The sequence below is a fragment of the Vipera ursinii genome, assembly GCF_947247035.1.
Source record: "Vipera ursinii genome assembly, chromosome: 5".
Lineage (NCBI taxonomy): Eukaryota > Metazoa > Chordata > Lepidosauria > Squamata > Viperidae > Vipera > Vipera ursinii.
In genome coordinates, this window is record NC_139518.1 from 6045091 (window position 1) to 6069798 (window position 24708).

The window sequence follows — 24708 nt, forward strand, 5'->3', positions numbered from 1 at the left end:
CTCAAGTAGCATCCAGAATTTTGTTGGCATCCCCTTGAGATCCTCGTGAAATATATCTCCGAATTTAGCTGAGGAAGCTGCCTACATTCTTCATAGTGTAGGTTTCCCAAGTCACATAAACCAAAAACTGTGCCATAAATAGATTTGGTCTACATCCACAGCCTCATTTTCCACAATCAAGGTTGTCTCATATGTCAAGCAGTGGTTAAAGATTTGGTCATACTTTCTTGTCTGTAAAATATCAGGCGTCAGGTAGCACTTTTTCTGACCAACGAATGCAATTAAAAGGCATAGACTTTCAGAGCTGCCACTGTCTTTATCAGATATCTGGAGTAGCTAGAGCAGGATTTAAATTGAGGTGGAGCGTAAAAATGTGGGAAGAGAGAGAATGATGGTTTGGTTATGCAGATGCTGGTTATCTTTTTTTAGGTTTTATGGAAAGTGCTATCCGCTGGTTGAGATGACAGAGAGGCCTAATACAAAAATGTTGCGAGCACAACCACTGTTATCTCTCCCAGATAAAACTCTCTTCGTTGTGAGTTCAAAATCAAGGCCAAAGATACTTTTGTAAGCAGGTATTGTGGTTGACTGTTATCAGCTGAGATATGTAAGATCAATTTATTTTCATTCTTTGTTCCTTTTTTCTGATAGTCTCACACTGATGATACAAGAGGGAGATGCTTCATTAATTAGATGTAAAGTAAAGAGGAAAAGTCGGTTACCAAAAGCGCTGTGGCAATAATAGACTTTTGTGAAGATCTGAAGGGGTGCTTTACTTTGATGCTTCCAATAAATACAGCATTGTGTTACCTCATCAATCCAACATCCAACCAAAACTGGCACACATGTGATATGACACACAAATGCTCCCGGGTGAAAACATCATGAGAAGAAACTCAAAGAATTGTAGATGGTATCATTTGGAAGGGACTTTGAAGACTTCTTGTCCCAACTCCCTGCTCCTATATTTACTGAATTATAGGTAATAAACAAATTCCTTTTTTGCAAATTTCAAGATAGTAGGGATCCTCCCCTGTTTAGGGCCAGCTATTCCACTGATCAACAAGTCTTACTATCAAGAAATTCCTCTTCCTTTTTACTCTGAATCTCCTGTCTTTTAAGTTTAACCTCCTATTTCTGTTCATTGTTTCCATAGAACTATTTGTACATATGTGTGTAAGTTCTGTGAATATGTATGTGTGTGTGTACATGTGTGTGTGCTAATATAATATAATATAATATAATATAATATAATATAATATAATATAATATAATATAATATAATATAATATAATATAATATAATATAATTAATATAATATAATATAATATAATATAATATATATTAGTATAGTATAGTATAGTATAGTATAATACACACACACACATATAGAGAGAGAGAGATGTAAATATAGATATAGATATTACATGTATATATAAGATACGTATGTATGTGTATATACATATGTGTGTAAATAAACAGTCCTGTTGATATATCAAACTGATGTCATATATCAAACTTCTTAACCACCCATCTTCCTCCTAGTTCAGGTAGGAATTACTTCTTCCAGATTGGAATTTTAAAAAGGTGTGGTCATGAAAGATACTGATAATGTGACTAACACTGTGAATTTCACAATCTTTTAAGTTATTCGATTTTATCATACAAGTTAGAGGTTCTACAATGATAATGAATGAAACCAAAGTGCGAAAACAACCGCATTTCTTCATTTAAATGGCTAGGAAATATGGCTATTATTGTTAATGCTGCTTCTACACCCCTTCTGAGGCATAGAAAAATAAAGAGACTGAATACTCGAACTTTTTAAGTACCGTAAGTGAAAGAAACAATAATACCTTTGAACGTTCACTAAATGGATGGTTGTAAGTTGAGAACTACCTTTGTATGCAAAGACCAAGCAGTGCATGTGATATTATCCAGCGTAAGAGGAGGAGGAGGAGGAGGAGAAGGAGGGACTTTAAACTTCAGTAGTATGGATGAAGTCCAAATTAATAAATAATCGTCTAAATATAACCAACCCTTGAAGGTGGAACTTTTGTTCAAACAGAAAAATGAGGTGAGCTGTTTTAAAGCATTAAATTGATGTGTCTCATTCCAAGCTGGGAAGAACAAACCGTTTTGAGATTTAAAAACTTGCATACCCATTTCCTTTATCAGATTCTTAACCATTCAAAAGTACATATTCATCTATGAAAATTATCTGGTTGAGTCATTGTTATGTTCCCGGTTCGGTGAAGGGGAGACTCTGGCAAATCCTGGATAACCAGGATGCGTGCAGCCAGAGTGGGGTCTGGGTCTAAGTGTGGCAGGGGCAGCCTGCTGAGGCCATCTGCATGGCCCATTTCCCTGCCTGGTTTGTGAATCAGCCTATAATTATAGGCTGAAAGGAAGATAGACCACCTCAGCATTCATGGAGATAGAATCTGAAGTGTCTGTTTGTTCATTGTGAACAAACCCAGAAGTGAAGACCGTGAAATGGTGGCCATACAAGTAATCATGAAACTTCTTTACACCGGCCACTATGGCCAGTGCCTCCTTGTCTATTTGTGCGTAATTGTGTTCCGCTGAAGAAAGAGTCCTAGAATAATAAGTGATGGGAACCTGCCTCCTGTCAGCCATTAAATGGCTCAACATGGCCCCTACCCCATACGGAGATGCATCACAAGCGATGCAGATAAGCTTTTCACCAAAATGGGTGAGTACTGAGTTTGAAGACAGCAGTGATTTGACTGCCGAGAAACTTTTCTCATGGACGCTCGTTCACTGCCACTGTGCCTTTTTGTCCAAGAGCCTGTAATGGCTCTGCCACTGTGGCCTTGTGTGGAAGAAAGGCATGGTAAAAATTCAAAAGTCCTAGGAAGGCCTGAAGCTCCCCCTTAGACTTAAAACTGGGAGCCTGCTGGATTGCTCTGAGCTTGGAATCCACCGGATGAATGCCTGTGGCATCTATGTGGAAACCAAGGAATTCAGTTGAATATACCCCAATCTTGCACTTTTCTCTTTTTAGCTTCAGCCCCGCTTCACAGAAATGCTGAAGGACGGCTTTGAGCCATTCAGCCAAAATCTCCACTGACTCCCCAGCTATGAGGACATCATCGAAGTAGGGGCACACACCTGGAATGTTCTTGAGTATGCGCTCCATCACTCCCTGGAAAAGCCCTGGGGCTACACTGACCCCGAACTGCAGGCACCTAACCCTGAAAGCTCCTCTGTGGGTGACAGTGGTCTGAGCTTCTGCTGTGACATCATCCATGGATAGTTGCTGGTAGGCTTGTGCCAAATCAAATTTGGCAAATACGCAACCTCTCTGTAGTGATGCCAAAATGTGGCTGACTACAGGCACCAGATATACATGTTGTTATAGTGCTCTGTTAATAGTGCACTTATAATCCATGCACCTCACCATTGCCTTTAAGTGGCGTGACTATGGGGCTCTCCCACATTCTACTATCTACTGGCTGAAACACCCCTTGTTGCACCAGCTTGTCTAGCTTTGCATTGATTTTGGGTTTGATGGCAAAAGGCACTCTAAGAGTCTTGATCCGTATTGGGGTAATTGAAGGATCAAGGTGGAGGGCAAGGTGAAGTACTTAGGTGTACTTCCCTAAGTTTGGGCTGAACACATCAGCAAATTCCTGGCAAACTGCCAACAGGTCCGCTGCTTGTGTTCTGTGAATGCCAGTCACTTGGATGCCTAAGGCATCAAACCAGTCAAGGCTGATGAGGCTTGTGCGGTGGCCCTCGACAACCACGCATCCAATGGACCCTCAAACCCCTTGAACTGCACATTGAGCATAGCTTCCCCTTTAACTGATATGTGGGAGTTTTGGAAGTCCATCAGCAACAGGTTAGACGGCCTGAGTTTAATTCGTTTGCTGCTGTGACTGCAGATGTGATTAAAAGTTCCTTGGGAAACTATAGATAGGGCTGATCCTGTGTCCAGTTCCATGTTGCATGGAACTCCCTGAAGCTTGACCTTTAGCCTAAGCTTCTGAAAACTCTCCTTTGGCTGGAGCAATAGCCGACTCTGTGTTGCTCCAGGGCCCCGGTATCTTTCCTGAATACTTCTTCTTGCAGTATGTCCCACTGGCAACCTCTGCAGATGGCGGCAATGTGGCCTTGCTTGCCACATGCCCGGCACAATGCTGTGCAGAACCTGCACTCTGAGTGTCTATTTCAGCCTCCATAGCCCGCACATCGAGTGAAGGGAACTGCTTTCTCAAATGGCTGCTGGTTCCTCTCTGGTTGCTTCTGAAACCAATCGACCTCAAGGTCCATATCGGAGTCTTCTGTTCTTTTGGTGTCCTCGTGGTGGACAGTTTCTGGGCTGGGAATGTTCTTGGAGGGCCGTAAGGCCTTGACGGCTCCTCCGGCGGCTTCAGCAACCATCACCTCCTTCAGGGCATCTTGGAACATGAGAGTCTCTTTTGCAAATAACTTCTGCTGGAGATCTCAGTTCCTCAACCCACAAACCAATCGGTCTCTCAGTCTTTCTTCGAGATCTGCAAAGTTGCAAAGCCAGAACACCTGTCGTAGAGTGGCTATGAACTCGGCGGCAGACTCTCCTGACTGCTGCTGCCACTGCTCGAACACATGCCTCCATGCAATGACAGAGAGTTTTGACTCAAAATGGTCCTTGAGCTTCTTCTTAAGATCTGTGTAGGTGACTGACTTGAGTGTAGCCGTACCAACTAGGTTTTCGGCTATATCAAACGTCGCCTGGACACACATGCACAGGACCATTGTGGCCTTCAAGCTGTCTTCGCTAACTTGGTTAGCTCACAGATAGTTCTCAACGTGGGAGATGTAAGAACTCCATCTCTTGGGATGCGCCACATTGAATTCCACCAATTTGCCGACCTTGGACATGGTGGGTTTTCTTCGTCCTCGTTATGCCTTGTGCTGCTGTGTTTCTGTTCTGGCCCTAGGACGGATCCTTGGGGCATGGTTGTCTCCAGTATGGCTTGCTGGCAAACAGAGGGGGGAACGTAGTTCTTGCCAGGGCTCTGATGCCTGGCTTCACCCCCTAGTGGCTTCTGGCTCTCTTCTTTAAGCAGCACATCCCACCTTCATCACAACTGTTATGTTCCTGGTTCGGTGAGGCATTGACGAGGCAGAATGGTGAAACAGCAACACATTTATTCAGTAACAACAGAAGCAGCCCCAACTGCTGCTTAGCTTCTATTTATACGGACTGCTGCTAGTCGGCAGCCAATGAGATTAAAATGGTAATTCCCACCTAAAATGCAAACTAACAACTCCAGAGACAAGCAGTCTGGAGTTTAAAAGTAACGGCCGTTAACCATTGCACAACAGTTTACAAGCAATTTATCTCAATACATAACAGTCAGAAGGAAACCCTGATAACACATAAGCACATTGTACAGACCCATTTTGCAATGTTAGCAATTAGTTGTACTCACTAATTTCTTCTCTCCAAACAGAATAATCTTCAAATAATGTCCTAAAACTTGGTTTCTTTTCACTGTTCCTTCTTGTCCCTTGACTTGTCCCTTCTCACAAAATTCTTCAAAGCTTTAACAAGGATCTTTTCTATATCCAACATAAGATTAGCTGGATCCGTCTGTTGTTGTTTTTCTTTGCATGTCCCATTTAATTTTTAAGACATCAGCCAGCTTCTTTTGAATGTTCAGTGTAGTATCTTTTTCCATGTCATTCTTAAAGCCTGTCATTTTTTTAAACCACTTTCAGATCAGTGTCAATCTTGTCTAGTAATACCTGTTTTTCTTCCATATCATCTTTTAAACACACTCTATCTATAGAGGCAGAAAATCTTAAAAATAACTTATCTGGGCTTTGCTGGTTTCTACAAGGAGTTTGTCCCTAGTTTTGCAGACCTTATACTGGTAGTCCTCAACTTATGACCATAACGGAGACCAAAATTTCAGTTGTGGTCGTAAGTTGAGGAATACCTGTATGTGGAAAGAAGGATGACATAATAAGAAATGGGTGTCTAGTTTGTCTATAAAGTGCCTAAGCACATTGACTTTGTTTACAAAATAGCAGAACTGTTGCCTTATTATGATGGGAATCCTAATGGACAATTGTACGCTTTTAGGAAAGATAGTGATAGAAACACCATCTTGAAATCCACACATTTTCAAGATTGAGAAACACTGATCTCAGGCATCCAAATAGGCAGACTGACCAACTATTCTAGTCATCAATCTTTCTTCCTTGTATTCTGGACTCAAAACACTTAATTTAAGGAACAAGAATCTCAGACCTCTGGTTATTAGTATCCAATGGAAGGAAAATTTAAATTATAACCGATTTATTTATTTAGTGTATATGGCATACCATACATACCATATATTAACATTTCACCCAGACTAGTAAAACACAATAAAATATAAATGTTTAAAAAGATCTATGTTAAAATACCAATGTCTAGGCCAGTGATGGCGAACCTTTTAGAGACCGAGTGCCCAAACTGCAACCCAAAACCCACTTATGTATCATCGGGTGCCGGGTGGGCATGGCCCATTGTTTACAAAATAGCAGAGCAGAACTCTTGAAACAGACATCGTCTCAAAAGGATATGTTAATTAGGGGTTAGTGACAGTAGGGAAGTCAAGGCGAGATCTGGGGAAAATCCCGTGCAAACGGTATGGTTAAGCAAGCAATATTCCTCCTCCCACCACAGTCATAAATGTCCATTTGAAATTCAGCCACTCCACAGGTGGTATGATGTGCGGGTGACTGGCACGGTTGGCGCGCATCTCAAGGTCTTCTCCAACGTTCATTTCTCTGTAACCGTCTCCCTCATAAGGGAGATGATTCCTTTCTCAAGGATGAAGTGTTGGCTTTTTTGGCAGCTGCAGCACACTGCTGGCTCATATTGAAGTGATTGTCTACTAAGACTCCGTGATCCCTCTCACAGTTACTACTATTGAGCAAGGTACCACCTATACTATACCTGTGCATTTGATTTTTCCTGCCTAAATGTAGAACCTTACTTTTTTCACCATTGAATTTCATTTTGTTAGATAGTGCCCAGTGTTCAAGTCTGTCCAGATCCTTCGGTATCTTAAGCCTATCTTCTGGAGTATTGGCTATTCCTGCCATTTGTTGGTTTGTGAAAGGCAGCTTCCATCTGTTCCCTAAAATCTAATTTCTAATGTTGTGGGAAACTATCTAAGCTATCCAGAAATGCTGGTTAGCATATTTTGGATAGCAGAAACCTGTGGTTGTGTCTGTGGAGGTTGTCTACTGTATATAGGGTACCTGAACTCTTTCATTAAGTTGTGTACTTCCTTTGTTATTTCTGAGCGAGATCTATTTTGACAAAGCATAGCATTAAAGAGTTGACTCATGTCATGCAACTCGATAAGAGCTACTTTTATGTTAATTTGAATGCACTTGATGTTTTCCCAGCATCCCAGAAATAATTATACAATAATAGGACACCTATTTAAATTGCAATGATAAGAAACATTGCATTTTAATGATTTAAATAAAGACCCTACACAAAAAAGTTTTTTTAAAAAAATATATATATCTAAAAAAAAGGTTAAATCATGACAACTGGACCAAAGTTTGTTAAGCTGAGACGTTTCGCTACTCATCCATGTAACTTCATCAGTCAAAATTAAAAAAAATAAAAAAAAATAGGCAGAGTCAGAGAATCGTTGGAATGTACCAATTCTTGCCACATCAACTGCAGGGATTTCTCTCCAAAATATATAGCAGCATGTCAATGAAAACTCAATCATCCAGGCCAAAAGTATCTTTAAAAAGCTAAATGGACCAAAGTTTGTTATTCTGAGATGTTTTGTTACTCATCAAAGTAACTTCATCAGTCAAAATATATTAAAAAAAAGTAATTGGGGTGCGTAGGGAAACCCTTCGGATGAAACTTTTCAGATTAACAAACTTTGGTTAAGTTGCCATGGATTTAACTTTTTTTTTAGATACTTTTGGTTTTGACGATGGAGTTTTCATTGACATTTTTTTAAATGACAAACTAAACAAGAAAGAAATGACAAAGGATTAAATCATAAGCCTTAAACCTTAAACCATACCTGATTAAATCTTCAGTTTTTTTCAGACTGCTATGGCTGGAGAATCCATTAATGTTGCTCCATTCACATACCACACTTAACCAGGTTACTGAATTAACCTTTTTTTCAAGACTTTAAATCCTTAAACCCCAACCAAAGGGATCGTTTTGCACAGCACCCTTAGCAGAAAAAAGCTAAGATTGACACAGCTCAAGTTGACATGTTACGCAAATGCAGCTTCTAGGTTTTTATTGGAACGGGTAAAACATGTTGCGTGATTCCAATTTTTTTTCCATAAGTTCACTCTCTTGTTTTTCCATTTCTGTGCCTCATTTCACCCTTCAGCTCCTCGTCACTTTTTCATCTTTTCCACCTCAATCTCTATTTTGTTTTTGTTTTTTTCCTTTTTTTAAAAAAAAGTTTAACCTGTGGTCTTTCTTCTCCATTCCACCTTTGAATTGAATTGAATTGAATTTATTAAATTTATATGCCGCCCTTCTCCCTAAGGACTCAGGGTGGCTCACAACAATAAAAAGTTAAAAAACATAAAATACAAAATTTAAAAAGAATTAAACCATAAATGTAATAAATACATAACAATTAGCCCAATAAAACCAAATTTAAAACTATAGTCAGTCCAGGCCCGATTGTTGGAACATCCATGTCTTCAGGTCACGGCGGAAGGACCGAAGGTCAGGGGCCGTCCACAAGTCCGGAGGCAGTTCATTCCAGAGGGTCGGTGCGCCCACAGAGAAGGCTCTTCCCCTGGGGGTCGCCAGCTGGCATTGCTTAGCCGACGGAACCCTGAGGAGGCCGACTCTGTGGGAGCGAACCGGGCGATGGGAGGTTGACAATAGCAGCAGGTGGTCTCGCAAGTACCCCAGGCCTAAGCCATGTAGGGCTTTAAAGGTAATTACCAGCACCTTGAATCGCACCCGGAGGGCAACTGGAAGCCAATGCAGCTCACACAGGAGTGGTGTAACATGGGAGTATCGAGAAACTCCCATAAGCACCCACGCGGCCGCATTCTCTACCAGCTGAAGCCCCCGGGTGCACTTCAAGGGCAGCCCCATGTAGAGAGCATTGTGCCATATTCCATAATGTTAGGATATTAAATTTGAACAGGCAGTCCTCGAATTATGACCACAATTGAGCCCAAAATTTCTATTGTTAAGTGAGACATTTGTTAAGTGAGTTTTGCCCCATTTTACATTTCTTGCCACTGTTGTTAAGTGAATCATTGCAGTTGATAAGTTAGCACCACAGTTGTTAAGTGAATCTGGCCTCCCCATTGACTTTGCTTGTCAGAAGGTCGCAAGAGGGGAATCACATGACCTCTTGGGACACAGCAGTGGTCATAAGTATGAACCACTTTGCCAAGCATCTGAATTTTGATCACATGATCATGGGAATGCTGCAAAGGTCGTAACTGTGACTAATGGTCATAAGTCACATTTTTTAACATTGTTCTAACTTTGAATGGTCAATAAATGAGCTGTTGTAAATCAAGGACTACCTGTATAACGGGCCAGAACACAGAACAATAGTTGATTGGTTGGAGAGTGCTGTCTCCTGCATGAGGCAATCTATGCTATGATTGGTTGCTGTGAGTGCCAAGGGGGAGTTTCCCTTTTTTTCCACCTTTTTCTTCTGTGGGCTCTGTATGCTGTTAAGATTTACCTCAGGATGTTTCTGTGTTTCTGACTATCTTGTCTGCTGTAAATACAGATGTTAAATATATTGATGTATATAAAATTACAAGTTTGTGCCAGTGTCTCTGACTTCATTTGACACCTGCTGAGCAATTCCTTGACATATAACAATCCAAAATCTTGTGGAACATCTCAACCTCTTCCTTTAATTACTCATCGCAGATAAGCTCTGTGACTCAGATTCACACCCATCGCCCCACAGATAGTTTGTTCCCATTCTAATGTATTCCTCACCAAAAATAATTTGGTTGGATCTTTCAGGATGCCTACGCTCCTTGGTGAAGACTCTTGAAAAATACCATGGACAGGCAAGAAACAAACCAATGGCATTATCGACCAAATCAATCCAGAGTTCTTACTTGAGGCGCAAATTACCAGGTTCAAATTATCCTATTTTGGATACATTATGTGAAAACCCAGGTTGTTGTTTGGTTCAAAATTTAATATTAAAGCTGGCTTTAATTAATCACCCTGAACATAGTAATATGGAGGACGAAGCATTTAAAATAAAATGAAATAAATAAAATGCTGATGCTTTCATCTCAGCTTAGTATAATGAATATATATATAACATTCTTTGAAGAATTCCTTGCTACTAAATGATCAGTGTGCCCTGAATCCTGGTTCAGTTTTGACTGCAATGGTGTACTTGAAAGACAGGTATTCTGGAAATCAATCCTTTGTCAGCAACAATCCTAATGACATGTTACGTTTGACTTCATTCATGCAACAGGAAGAATGTGTGGCTATATGCAGGTGCCACTGACTTGGAATTACAAGGAACATTTCTAGAATTGTGCTATATAGGAATAGCGCTTAGACTTATATACTGCTTCAGAGGGCTTTACAGCCCTCTAAGCAGTTTATAGAGTCAGCATATTGCCCTCAGAAATCTGGGCCATCATTTTACCAACCTCAGAAGGACGGAAGGCTGAGACAATCTTGAGCCAGTCAGGAACGAACTCCTGGCAGTGAGCAGAGTCAGCCTGCCATACTGCATTGTAATAACTGCCACTATGGCTTGCTTGCTTGCTTGCTTGCTTGCTTGCTTGCTTGCTTGCTTGCTTCCTTCCTTCCTTCCTTCCTTCCTTCCTTCCTTCCTTCCTTCCTTCCTTCCTTTCTTTACAAGCAATAGCACTTAAACTTATATACCACTTTACAGCCCTCTCTAAGTGGTTTACAGAGTCAGCATATTGCCCTCAGCAATCTGGGTCCTCGTTTTACCAACGTCGGAAGGACGGAAGGCTGAGTCAACCTTGAGTTGGTCAGGATCAAACTCCTGGAAGTAAGCAGAGTCAGCCTGCAATACTGCATTGTAATAACTGCGCCACTATGGCTTGCTTGCTTCTTTCCTTCCTTCCTTCCTTCCTTCCTTCCTTCCTTCCTTTCTTTCCTTTCCTCCTTTCCTTCTTTCCTTCACAAGCAATAGCACTTAAACTTATATAACGCTTCAGTGTTTTACAGCCCTCTCTAAGCCCCATCAGGATCGAACTCCAGACTGTGGGCAGAGTTTACCTGCAATACTGCACTTTTTAATCACTGCACCACCTTGACTCTGATAGGTAGGTGCTGGTCATGTTGACATGATCAATGAGAAAGTACCTTCTTCACCTGAAGAAAATTAGCTTAAAAACAATCACAATTGTGATTATGAAATGACAGACAGGACACAACATCCTTCCTGAGGTACCTGGTGGGCAAATAAGTCACAACGTTTATTTGCAGCATGGACATAAGCTGGGAGAGTGGAATGGTCAGAAATTAAGCCCTGATCGGAAGGCAGTCCTGTTGACTCCACTATGTAACTGGTCCTCTGGAAGCACTCTCAGCGACATTGATTCAATTGAACCTTACAGCCCTGTTTGCATATCATGGCCAGCTGGCCAAGGGAAGATGGTAGGGATGCAAACACTAGTTCAGTTGACCCAGCTCATTACCTCTGATGGAGTTACATTTAGCTCTGCAGAGCCACAAGACCTTAGGGCAGACACATCAAACTCGCGATGTCACGTGACGTCGCGCAACATATCAGGACGGTTTTGCCATTGCCAGCAATGGGGTAGGTGCAGCTTCCGTGTGATGTGTCCGGCCCACGGGCCGGCAGTTTGACACCCCTGCTTTAGGGGATTGAACTAACTCTCCCTGGTTAGTCATATCATCCAAGCACGATGAACCATTCCCCTATCTCTGGCGAGAACAATTTCCCAAAGGTGCTCTTTCAAAAGGCAACTGGATTTTCTTTGTGCACCCATTTGCACTATTCAGGTGACCCTGAGGGCACAGATGAACCCCCAGCTGGCCTCAATGACTCTCAGAAAGAGTGCTAAGGACCAGATGACTACAAAGAATATAAATCCTTCCATCCTCCACCACCGAGTCAGAACTAAAGAAGCTTCTTGGATGAGAAGCAAAATGTCTTCAAGGAAAAATCCCCCCCCCAAAAAAGTCCAATTGTTTTTTGAAAAAGCACCTTTAGTAAAACCATGACCTAGGTGACAATTTCCCAAAGGGTATCTTTAGGCACTCTATCTTTGTGGCCATTTCCACTGTCATCTTGTAGCAGCCACAAGGAAGGTCAAAACAGATCTGGAGGATTGAATACAACTCAACCCCATCATATTACTATGGGTGGGGGCTTTTTTTTCAATTACTTTTCACTCCAAAGGAAAACATCAAGACACAAGAAGGGAGATGCCAGACTCCCATCTTCTGCACAATGATTCTGGGATTGACTAATTAGGGATGCGGTGGCTCAGTGGGTTAGGACACTGAGCTTGTCGATAAGATCGTCAGCAGTTTGGCGGGTCGAATCCCGAGTGCCACGTAGCAGAGTGAGCGCCTGTTACTCGTCCCAGCTTCTGCCAACCTAGCAGTTCGAAAGCACGTAAAAATGCAAGTAGAAAAATAGGGACCACTACGGTGGGAAGGTAACAGCGTTCCGTGCGCCTTTGGCGTCTAGTCATGCCGGCCACATGACCACGGAGACGTCCTCGGACAAGCGCTGGCTCTTCGGCTTTGAAACGGAGATGGGAACCGGCCCCTAGAGTTGGAAATGACTAGCACGCATGTGCGGGGGAACCTTTACCTTTACCTTTTAATTAGGATATTCCTGACTCCAGTGCCTGGAGTTTAGGGAATGGAAGGATGTTGTAGCCAGCTGTCTCATATTAACGTAGTTATTAGACAATCACCTGTCTGAGATGGTGTAGGTTCTCCTGCTGGAGCAGGGGGGGGGTAGGGGGTGGATTAGAAGACATTCAAGGTCCCTTCCAGCTCTATTCTATTCTAAGACCAATCAAAGATTTAGAATTTCACGGTAATAAATAAGCAACAGTCATTATTTGGATATTTACAATGAATTGTGGCGGGGAATAGCACAGACTTTAAAAGAATGGGGATGCACTGTAAGCCCACTTATAGGTTCTTCTCTGAATCGTTTAACTCCTTTAGGCAGCTGAAACTGGAAATTCCTCAGCAAGCTGGTAAAGACAAGGAAAATCTCCATCCTCGCCATCTGTTCCCCCAGACAAATACGTGCTCCTGTGAATAGGAAACAGAGGACAGCGGCAAGTAAGAAATTAACTGATATTTTGTTCTGAGCAGTTGTCTCTGTCGATACAGATACTCCTCGCCTTAGGACCGTGACTGAGTCCAAAACTTCCATTGCTAAGTCAGACGCCTAAGCGACTTGTGCCCCATTTTGTCACTTTTTTTTTTTTGGCCACGGTTGTTAAGCGGTTGTGGAGTGAATCTTGCAGTTGTTCCGTAAATCTGGCTTCCCCGTTGATTTTGCTTGTCAGAAGCCAGCTGGGAAGGTTACACATGGTGATCACGTGACCCTGGGGCACCGCAACTGTATGAATACACACCGGTAGCCAAGCGCTTGAATTTTGATGGCACAACCACAGGGACACTGCAACAGTTGTGAGTGTGAAAACCAGTCGTTAAGTCACTCTTTTTCAGTGATGTCCCTTTGAACCAGTGCTTTTTTTGTAAAAGAAAAAAAGGTGCCGGAACTCACACACGTCATACAGCCCGCCTTGCCTACCCTACAAGGTTCCATCCAAAAAAGGTGCCAGAACTCCGTTCTGAGCGTTCTATGAGGAAAAAAAGCCCTGCTTTGAACGGTCACTAAACGAACAGTTGTAAATTGAGGACGACCTGTAATACGTTTGATACTAAGAAACATGTGGCAACATGTTGGCTCTGGAGTCGTAAAGACAGGGCTCAGAGGCTGCCTGATGGCCACAAAGGGAAGCTTTGAAACAGCTGGATGTTATTTATGCTACTTCCAGGCCTTACTTAAGGTTATAGTTAGAGCAAAAGAATACTTTTACCTGCTCCAAACGGAAGAAATTCTTCCCTCAGCACAAAATGTCCATCTTTGTCCAAAAAATGATTGGGGTTGAACTTTTCAGGGGTCTCCCACTGCATGGGATCAAGAAGAACTGAGCGGAGATCCGGTACAATTATAGACCCCTGTAAGGAAAAAAACAACTCAGTCAGAAGGCTTCTAAGTCAGAGGTCTTCAAACTTGGCCCTTTTATGACGCTGGCTGAGGAATTCTGGGAGTTGAAGTCCACAAGTCATAACAGGTCCAAGTTTGAAGAGCCCTGTTCTAAGTCAACACACTATACTATTCTTAACCAGAATGTTTTTCAGGGATATGACTAAAATTACAGAGTGTTTGTGACAGCCAACATTCCCGTCAAATGGTCATGGCAATATTATTTTATTGACCAAGAAAAAAAAATAGTACAATAATACTTTAGATTGCTTCCTGACAACCAGCATTTCCATCTACTAATCTTTCTGATTCTGGTATCAAGTATGCATGAAACTAATTCAGACCGTAGTAACATTCTCAACAATCTTCAAATACCATGTTGGCATAGCCATAGTCATGGACACATTGACGTGCTTGCAAGCTTAAGTGTTCTGCTCACAGGGAATTATTAGCCAATGTATACAGGTAGTCCTTGACTTACAACCACAATTGAGCCGAAAATTTCTGTTGCTAAACAAGACAGTTGTTAAGTGTGTTTTCTCCCATTTCACAACTTTTCTTGCCACAGTTGTTAAGGCAGGGGTCTTCAAACCTGGCCGTTTTCTGACCTGTGGACTTCAACTCTCAGAATTCCTCAGCCAGCATGCCTGGCTGAGGCATTCTGGGAGTTGAAGTCCACAAGTCATAAAAGGCCCATGTTTGAAGACCCCTGTGTTAAAGGAATCACTGCAGTCATTTAAGTTGGTAACAGGGTTGTAAAATGAATCTGGCTTCCCCCCATTGACTTTGCTTGTCAGAAGGTCACAAAAAGTGCTCACGTGAGCCCAGGATACTGCAACAGTCATAAATAGGAACTAGTTGCTAAGCATCCAAATTTTGACATGTGACCATGGGGATGCTGCAAGAGTCATGTGAAAAGTGGGCATGTCCTAAGAGATGGAAAATCAGAATGCTGCATTGAAAATGGGCATAAGTTTCTGAAATTGTCATATGTTGAAGAGAATTTTATTCAAATAATTTTACATTAACATATGGCATTTATTTTGCATCAGTAACTTCTCTTCAACTTTGGAATGCAATTATTTTTTTTTAGTACAGCACACTGAAATGTTAGTTCCCACAACATTTTTTGAAATTTTACTTCTCTGCATCATGCAATATCTCAAAACATTGGTTTGGGAGTCTAAAATTTCATTCCCAGATAAAAATACAAATTGATGGTGCCTTTTAGCTAGCATACTGTAGTTTCTTGCTCTTCAGATCTCTGGGAGGAGGAGGAACAGGATTTCTCATCTTTCTGGTTCTGTGCCAGATCAGAAATTCCTAAGTATCTAAAAGATAGATCTAAGTATCTGTTAAAGTATTATTATATTAAATATCTAAACACATATCTAAAAGAGCACGCTTTGATACAGGACTGTAATGGTATAAATTATCCGTACCTTTGGAATGTAAAAACCAAGGATGGTGACATCCTTCCTGCATCTTCTGGCAATACCAAAACTTAAGACATAATTGATCCGCTGGATCTCATGAATCACAGCATTGGTATAGGGCAGTTTCTTTCGATCCCGATAGCAAATTAAGCCCGAGGAACAAACATTTTGTATCTCCTTGTACACTTTATCTGAGAAAAAGAAGAGAACAAAATGCTTTCTTTAGCTATGACTTCAACTTTTATTTATTTATTTATTTACTCATTTGTATCCCAACGTTATTATTTTTACAAATAACTCAAGGTGGTGAACACCCTTCTCCTGTTTTCCCCACAATAACGCTATGAGGTGAGAGGGACTGTGTGAGCTACATGACTTATTTCATCATACAGATCACTTATTTCATCATACAGATTGCTGGAATTGGGTATGTGTAGTTTAACGAAGAGAAGGGTGAGGGGTGACATGATAGCTGTGTTCCAATATCTCAGGGGCTGCCACAAAGAAGCGGGAGTCAAGCTATTCTCCAAAGCACCTGAAGGCAGGACAAGAAGCAACGGATGGAAACTAATCAAGGAGAGAAGCAACCTAGAACTAAGGAGAAACTTCCTGACAGTGAAAACAATTAATCAGTGGAACAACCTGCCTCCAGAAGTGGTGAATGCTCCAACACTGGAGGTTTTTAAGAAGAGACTGGACAGCCATTTGCCTGAAATGGTATAGGGTTTCCTGCCTGAGCAGGGGGTTGGACTAGTTGACCTCCAAGGTCCCTTCCAACTTTATATTATTATTATTATTATTATTATTATTATTATTATTATTATTATTATTATTATTATTATTATTATTATTATTATTATTATTATTATAGATGTTGTCAGTCTTCTAAATATTTTTTTTTCCAAATGAGAAAAAAATGAAACTGATTTCGGCTTTTGACAATCAAGTAGGTTACTGTTATAGAAACGGCTAGTGTTTATTGTTTTATATAAAAAATGAGATTATATTATGCATCTTGCCACACTGAAAGAATTTGGACGTCACCGCTTTTTGTATCTTTTTTTTCCCCTTTGCTTTGTTCTCTTTCCCCTTTCCCATGTTTTTCCATTGTCTTTATTTTCATTTGCTTTTTACATTAAGAGGGGGGGAAAATCTTTTAGTAAGAACCATGTAAAAATACTGGGGAAAGAACCATGGCCATTTTGGTAAAAGTCACAAGTACAGTAAAAGAGTGGAATTCATTGTGCAGATCAGACTGGGGATAAAATGGAATAGCAATAACACTTAGACTTATATACCGCTTCACAGGGCTTTACAGCCCTTTCTAAGCTGTTTCCAGAGACAGCACATTGCCCCCCAACAATCTGGGTCCTCATTTTACCGACCTCAGATGGATGGAAGGCTGAATCGACCTTGAGCTGGTGAGACTCGAACTGCCGAACTTTTGGCAGTCGGCCGAATTAGCCTGCAGTACTGCATTTAACCACTGGGCCATCACGACTCATAAAAACAAGGTTAGGTTCACCTTTTCTTTCCAGATTATTGTCGAGTAGTTATGTTTAAACTTGATTTTAATAAATCCTTTCTGAGGATATGATAATATATAGAGGTATCCTTTCCAAATACAAATCACATGTTTAAAAACATCTCTCTTACATACGCACTCGTCTAAAAAGAAAACATGGTTAATAAATTAAGTATTGCCAATCATTACATATTAAGCAAGGAAAATTGTGATTACGGGGTAGTGTATGGCAATGTGTGTGTGTGTGTGTAGGTAAAGGTTCCCCTGCACATGTGTGCTTGTCGTTTCCAACTCTAGGGGCCGGTGCTCATCTCTGTTTCAAAGCCGAAGAGCCAGCGCTTGTCCGAGGACATCTCCGTGGTCATGTGGCCGGCATGACTAGACGCCAAAGGCGCATGGAACGCTGTTACCTTCCCACCATAGTGGTCCCTATTTTTCTACTTGCATTTTTACGTGCTTTCGAACTGCTAGGTTGGCAGAAGCTGGGATGAGTAACAGGCGCTCACTCTGTTACACGGCACTCGGGATTCGACCCGCCAAACTGCTGACCTTCTGATCGACAAACTCAGCGTCCTAACCCACTGAGCCACCGTATCCCTTTATATATATGGCCTACCAGCCATTTGGAAACCCGCCTTGATTGACAGACGAGTCCTAACCACCAAGAATGATACCAGACCCAAACTCCTGATAACATCACATGACATCACCACCACACAACCATTCAAAAAGCAAATCCGAACCCACAACGATAACGACACACAACCACAAAACAGAAACCTAACTACAGCTGCAACATCAGCCACTTTAAACCCCTCCAAACCACACAATAAGCAAACTGACACCCACGATAAAAACATGGCACCACCACAAACACGGAGCCAAACAAAAGCAGCACAACTCACCAGTTCAGGTCTAAGGCTGGCAGCTGAGACCAGCCCATCCACTCAAAACACATCCCCACCCAATCAGAACACAGCCCCCATTCAAAACACACTCCCACCCAATCAGAACACAGCTAACCCCCCACCCAATCACAGCACACCTCCACCCACAGAACACACCCCCTCTGGCAGTTTAAAAAGGAATAAAAAACAGCCACTACCACACACTTCTCCCAGAAGAACGAAGCTGAAGCCTGAGGATGAGGGATGAGATTTCCTCGAAACATTGCCCTGATACCTCCAATTCTACGTGGGGAAAAACCCGAATGACCAAAGATCTACATATATATATGTAGTGTAAATTTTTTGGCTTGCTAACAAAGAATAAAGAGAGACCGATATGATCATTACAAACTTATTTGTTCTCATCAGTCAGCCATACCCTTCTGAGATTCGAACCTGGGCCGACTGCGTCTTAAGCAGGCCACAGGCTCGCTCTCTCTCTTTGTTAGCTAAGAAGCAAGGGAGATATGTGTTAAATGTTTGTTAAGCATTCAGAATACACTTGCTTAGTCTCAGACATGGGACAAATTTTATTTCCTGTTTCAGCCTAGCCCAAGGCCATCTACAGGCAGTAGCCACAGCAGTGGCAGCTCATACAGTATTTGTGTAAATTTTTTGGCTTGCTAACAAAAAATAAAGGGAGACCGATATGATCATTTCAAACTTATTTGTTCTCATCAGTCAGCCATACCCTTCTGAGAGAGAGAGAGCCTGTGGCCTAGGGGTTAAAACAACTGCTTAAGACGCAGTCAACCCAGGTTCGAATCTCAGAAGGGTATGGTTGACTGATGAGAACAAATAAGTTTGAAATGATCATATCGGTCTCCCTTTATTCTTTGTTAGCAAGCGAAAAAATTTATACAAATACTGTATGAGCTGCCACTGCTGTGGCTACTGCCTGTAGATGGCCTTGGGCTAGGCTGAAACAGGAAATAAGATTTGTCCCATGTCTGGGACTAAGCAAGTGTATTCTGAATGCTTAACAAATATTTAACATATATATATATATATATATATATATATATATATATATATATATATATATACGTATATATATATACATATATATATATATATATATACATACATATATATACATATACACACATACACACACACACACACACACACATATATATATATATATATATATATATATATATATATATATATATATATATATATATATATATATAATATCACTTGAATTTACAGATTTCAATCCTATTCCAGATTAGGTGTGAGAATTCACTGAATTCAATAGGACCTATATTTCAGTAGACACGTCTAAAATTCCACTAAACATAGTAACACAGAATATGTATCACAGTTGACTGGACAGAAGGAGATGTGGTATACCCCTTCGCTCTTTGGATATATAGAATAACAATGTTATCCCTCTGTCTTCTAATGCTTCTCAAATAAATAATAATAATAAACCCACCCTGCTTGAAATAGATTCCATTAAAGGTCTAACTTGGATGATTAAGGCTTAAGGGCATCTTTTCCCCAACTTTCCTTATAATAATAGCTGTTCCTCACCCATCCTGTATGACTTCAAAGAGAAATTACAACTCCCAGGCTACAGAACCTAAGTTCCTCCCCATGGAATGAAGTTCACCTCTTTAATGACGTAGCTCTCACCTTGGACATCTGGATGATTGCTGATGAAAAGCAGCGCCCATTGCAAACTGGTGGCACTTGTCTCCGTCCCAGCTATAAAAAAATCAACAATGCACTCGGTCAGATTCTCCTCATCATAGGTATCGCCGGGATCATCCTTGCTCTGTTCAAATTGTTGAAAGGAAACATCATTAGAAGGAAGGTATAGATCAACTTTTGTTGTAGAGAAGCGTGTCTGCAAAGAGTTTTGAGCTGGGATAGTAATCCATAGTGCCCATTAATGGGGAGAGAGAAAGAAAGAAAAAAAGATCATTTTGAAGCTCCTCTAAGGATCCCTTTTCCTAAACTGGACCTAATCCTTTCAGGAAAGCAGAAAAGTCAAAATGGTGGATGCGACCCTATGATCAAAGCCCCACACTTTGTAATGCGTCCACGGGGATGCTGCAAGGGTCGCAAGTGTGAAAAACGGTCATATCACTTTTTTTCAGTACCGTGGCTACTTCAAACGGTCACTAAATGAACGGCTGTAAATCAAGGAATACTGTAATGTCTCCTGTTCCTTGACCTTTTCTAAAGCTAGCTGGGACACCTGGCACCTCTTTTCCAATTTGAATTCTAATCTGCATTGAATTATCCTGAACACCACTTTGCCAGCATGTGTAATTAAGAGATTACGTGGAAACATAATTTTCCTGTAACAATTTTGGTAAACCATTGTCTTCTTCCGGGTTATTTTTAAACTTTTCAGTGTAGCCCACTGACCTGGGATCTCTCAGAGATCTCCCATCCAAATGCTAAACCCCATCAAGCCTTTTCTGAGATAGCTAGGATCCAATATACTGACACGGTTGAAAATGACTTCATAGAGATTATTCATATGATAGGCAAAATACAGAATACTGAATAATATAATTGGAAACAGCCTTGGAGATTTTCTAGTCTTTTCACTAGACTAGACATCTCCAGTTCCTGAAACTGTTCTTCATATGTTTTAGTCTCCAGGCCTTTAATCGTCTTAGTTGCTCTTCTCTGCACTCTTTTTCTTTAGAGCTCTTGATAGGCTTGGAACTGGAGGTTTGTACAGTGCAGTGGTGTGGATCACCTCGTTGGATCCACTTTGAGAAAAAGCGACAAAGAAATTTTTCTTGGTCTATTGGCAATTGAAATCTGTCTTAAGGACAATCCCAGTGGTGTGTCCTAGTAGACGGTCCTAGTAAGGTAAAAGTAAAGCTTCCCCCGCACATGCGTGCTAGTCGTTTTCGACTCTAGGGGCCGGTGCTCATCTCCATTTCAAAGGCGAAGAGCCAGCGCTTGTCCGAGGACGTCTCCGTGGTCATGTGGCCGGCATGACTAGATGCCAAAGGCGCACGGAACGCTGTTACCTTCCCACCGTAGTGGTCCCTATTTTTCTACTTGCATTTTTACGTGCTTTCGAACTGCTAGGTGGGCAGAAGCTGGGACGAGTAACAGGCGCTCACTCTGTTACGCGGCACTCAGGATTCGACCCGCCAAACTGCCGACCTTCTGATCGACAAGCTCAGCATCCTAACCCACTGAGCCACCGCGTCACTGAGCCATGGTCCTAGTGGACAATCCTAAATATAAGCCAGCAGTGTGCAGCTGCCACCAAAAAAAAAAAAGCAAATGGAATCCGTGGTTGCATAAATAGAGAGATAGACTCAAGATCATGTGAAGTATTAGTACCGCTTTATAAAACCTTAGTAAGACCACATCAGGACTCCTTCATCCAGTTTTGGTCACCTCATTATAAAAAAAGATGTGGAGACTTTGAAAAGAGTGCAGAGAAGAGCAACTAAGACGATTAAAGGCCTGGAGACTAAAACATATGAAGAACAGTTTCAGGAACTGGAGATGTCTAGTCTAGTGAAAAGACTAGAAAATCTCCAAGGCCGTTTCCAATTATATTATTCAGTATTCTGTATTTTGCCTATCATATGAATAATCTCTATGAAGTCATTTTCAACCGTGTCAGTATATTGGATCCTAGCTATCTCAGAAAAGGCTTGATGGGGTTTAGCATTTGGATGGGAGATCTCTGAGAGATCCCAAGGTCAGTGGGCTACACTGAAAAGTTTAAAAGTAACCCGGAAGAAGACAATGGTTTACCAAAATTGTTACAGGAAAATTATGTTTCCAAGTAATCTCTTAATTACACATGCTGGCAAAGTGGTGTTTAGGATAATTCAATGCAGATTAGAATTCAAATTGGAAAAGAGGTGCCAGGTGTCCCAGCTAACTTTAGAAAAGGTCAAGGAACAGGAGACATTACAGTATTCCTTGATTTACAGCCATTCATTTAGTGACCGTTTGAAGTCGCCACTCTAAAGAAAAATCAAAGTCAGCTGTAGCAAACTCTACTGAGATATCAAGGAGTATGAATGAGGCCACATTTTTCTCCTGTCTAGAAAGGGACATCAGACCTTGGTTTTTAGTTAGGAGGACATTTACAACTACAAGGTGGTGTAAGACGTTGTGAGGAGGCTTGGAGAGGAATGGAAGGGAAGTTAGATATGAAACTAGATAGTAGGTGAGGCAATATCTCATTAACATCAACATTTTGCCTTCCCAGGTGCAAGATACCTGGGAAGAAGATCTCAGAGCCTTCAAAGAGACTTACTAAAAAGAATGCTGGGAAATTCCATTTATAGTTTTCTGAATGTCTGTATTTACCAGATGAGCATTCACAAAACCTCACTAAAATCTATGCAGTTCTTGCTTCTTTGATCTTGCCCATCGGTGTGGGGCTTCATAAATACATTATTTATACCTCTTTACCTCCTTGACAAGAATGTGATGACAATAGTCAGATTTCCTTGAAGTGGAAAAGGGAAATGGGTTGTTGTTGTTGTTTTTTTTTTAAAGTAAAAGCCAAAGTAAAAAGCTCAAATTCTTGCGACTTTATGGTGATGACCATGTAGGTTTTCTGCGCAGCAATACATGCAGTCCTTGACTTACCAAAAAAGCTAACACAATCCTGGGTTGTATAAACAGAGGCATATAATCAAGATCACATGAAGTACTAGTACCGCTTTATAAAACCCCAGTGAGACCACACCTGGAATACTGCAGCCAATTTTGGTCACCGCATCACAAAAAAGATGTTGAGAGTTTGGAAAAAAATTCAGAGAAGAGCAACTAAGATGAACAAAGGCCTGGAGACTAAAACATTTTAAGAATGGTTGCAGGACTTGGGTTTGGCCAGTCTAAAGAAAAGAAGAAATAGGGGAGACTTGATAGCAGTGTTCCAGTATCTGAGGGGCTGCCACAAGGCAGAGGGGGACAGGTTGTTCACCAAAGCACCAGAGGGAAGGACGAGAAACAATGGATGGAAACTGACCAAAGAGAGAAGCAGCCTGGAATTAAGGAGAAACTTCCTGACAAGGATGACAATCAACCAGTGGAACAGCTTACCCCCAGAAATCGTGGGCGCTCCATCACTGGAGATTTTTAAGAAGAGACTGGACATTCACCTGTTTGAGATGGTATAGGTTCTCTTGCTTTGAGGAGGGGGCTGAACTAGAAGACCTCCAAGGTCCCTTCCATTCCATTCTATTCTATTCTATTCTATTCTATTCTATTCTATTCTATTCTATTCTATTCTATTCTATTCATAAGACGGGCTTTAAATGGGTGGCAATTTCACCCTGTTTTTAATAATCTTGGTTTTGACTTGATTATATCTGTCTCGTAAAAGATCAAGAACCCGCTTGATGTCATAGTTAAGCCGCTAGGCTAGAAGCTGGGAAAACGTGCCAGTCACCTTCTCTCAGCCCTATGAAGGAAGTAACAGCAAACCACTTTTCAAACCTTGCCAGGAAAATCGCAAGAGTGTATCCAGGTGGTCACCAGGAGTCAGGATTGACTCAAAAGAATGCATGCCTGAAAACTTCATAATAATAAATGCATAATAAAACTTCATAAAGAGCCTTGGTGGAGCAGTGGGCTAATGCCTCCTTAAGTAACACCAGCTGCCTGCAATTAGTGCAGGTTCGAGTCCCACCAGGCTCAAGGTTGACTCAGCCTTCCATCCTTCCGAGGTAGGTAAAATGAGGACCCAGATTGTTGGGGGCAATTAAGCTGACTTTGTAATAATGCCGCTTGGGGGTGTGTGAAAGCCCTAATAAGCAGGCATATACATAGAATGAAGGCTACTGCTAAGCTTGAAAGCCGCCCTGAGTCTTCGGAGAAGGGCGGGATATAAATGGAATTAAAATAAAAAAAAATAAATATTTACTGTTTCATTTTTATACTGTGACCTCAATACCCAGCAGTCTAGAAGGACAGATAGATCATAGACAAATAAAACACGAGGCTGAGAAAAAAAACGTATGACGGCTTTGCAACTGTTATGCTTTAGTCATAGCAGGGCACGCAGCTGTACAGGTGGTCCTCGATTTACAACTGCAACTGAGCCCCCAGTTTATGTTGCTAAATGAGACATTTGTTAAGTGAGCTTTGCCCAATTTTACGACTTTTCTTGCCGCCACTGTTAAGTGAATCACTGCAGTTCATATGTTAGCAGCGTGGTTGTTAAGTGAATTTGGCTTCTCCACTTTTCACACATATGACCCAAACTGCAGCATCCCCATGGTCACGCGGCCAAAATTCAGATGCTTGGAAACTGGCTCATATATTTATGACGGTTACAGTGTCCCCCCCCCCCCAGGATCATGTGATCATCTTTGAGGACTTTCTGACAAGCAAAGTCAATGGGGAAGCTGGATTCACTTAACAACTGCAGTGCTTCGCTTAACAACTGCACTGATTCGCTTAACAACGGTGGTTAAAAAAATAAAAAGGGCGTAAATGACTCTGCTTGACCAGCCAAGTCAACGGGGAAGACGGGTTCACTTCACAATCTTCTTAAGTTCACAACTTCACAGCTGCAGTGA

At 41.4% G+C, this 24708-nt stretch overlaps 1 protein-coding gene across 1 annotated transcript in view; it reads right to left on the reverse strand.

The window, feature by feature from the left end:
* Positions 1–24708, reverse strand: part of LOC310641627 (cytochrome P450 2J2-like) — a gene marked incomplete at both ends in the record, with an annotated part of 59071 nt that overhangs the window by 25368 nt on the left and 8995 nt on the right. The window contains 3 exons of the mRNA XM_083364863.1: positions 14095–14236; positions 15707–15891; positions 19817–19958. Coding sequence (XP_083220989.1) covers positions 14095–14236; positions 15707–15891; positions 19817–19958 — 469 coding nt within the window. The remainder of the gene's footprint in view (positions 1–14094; positions 14237–15706; positions 15892–19816; positions 19959–24708) is intronic.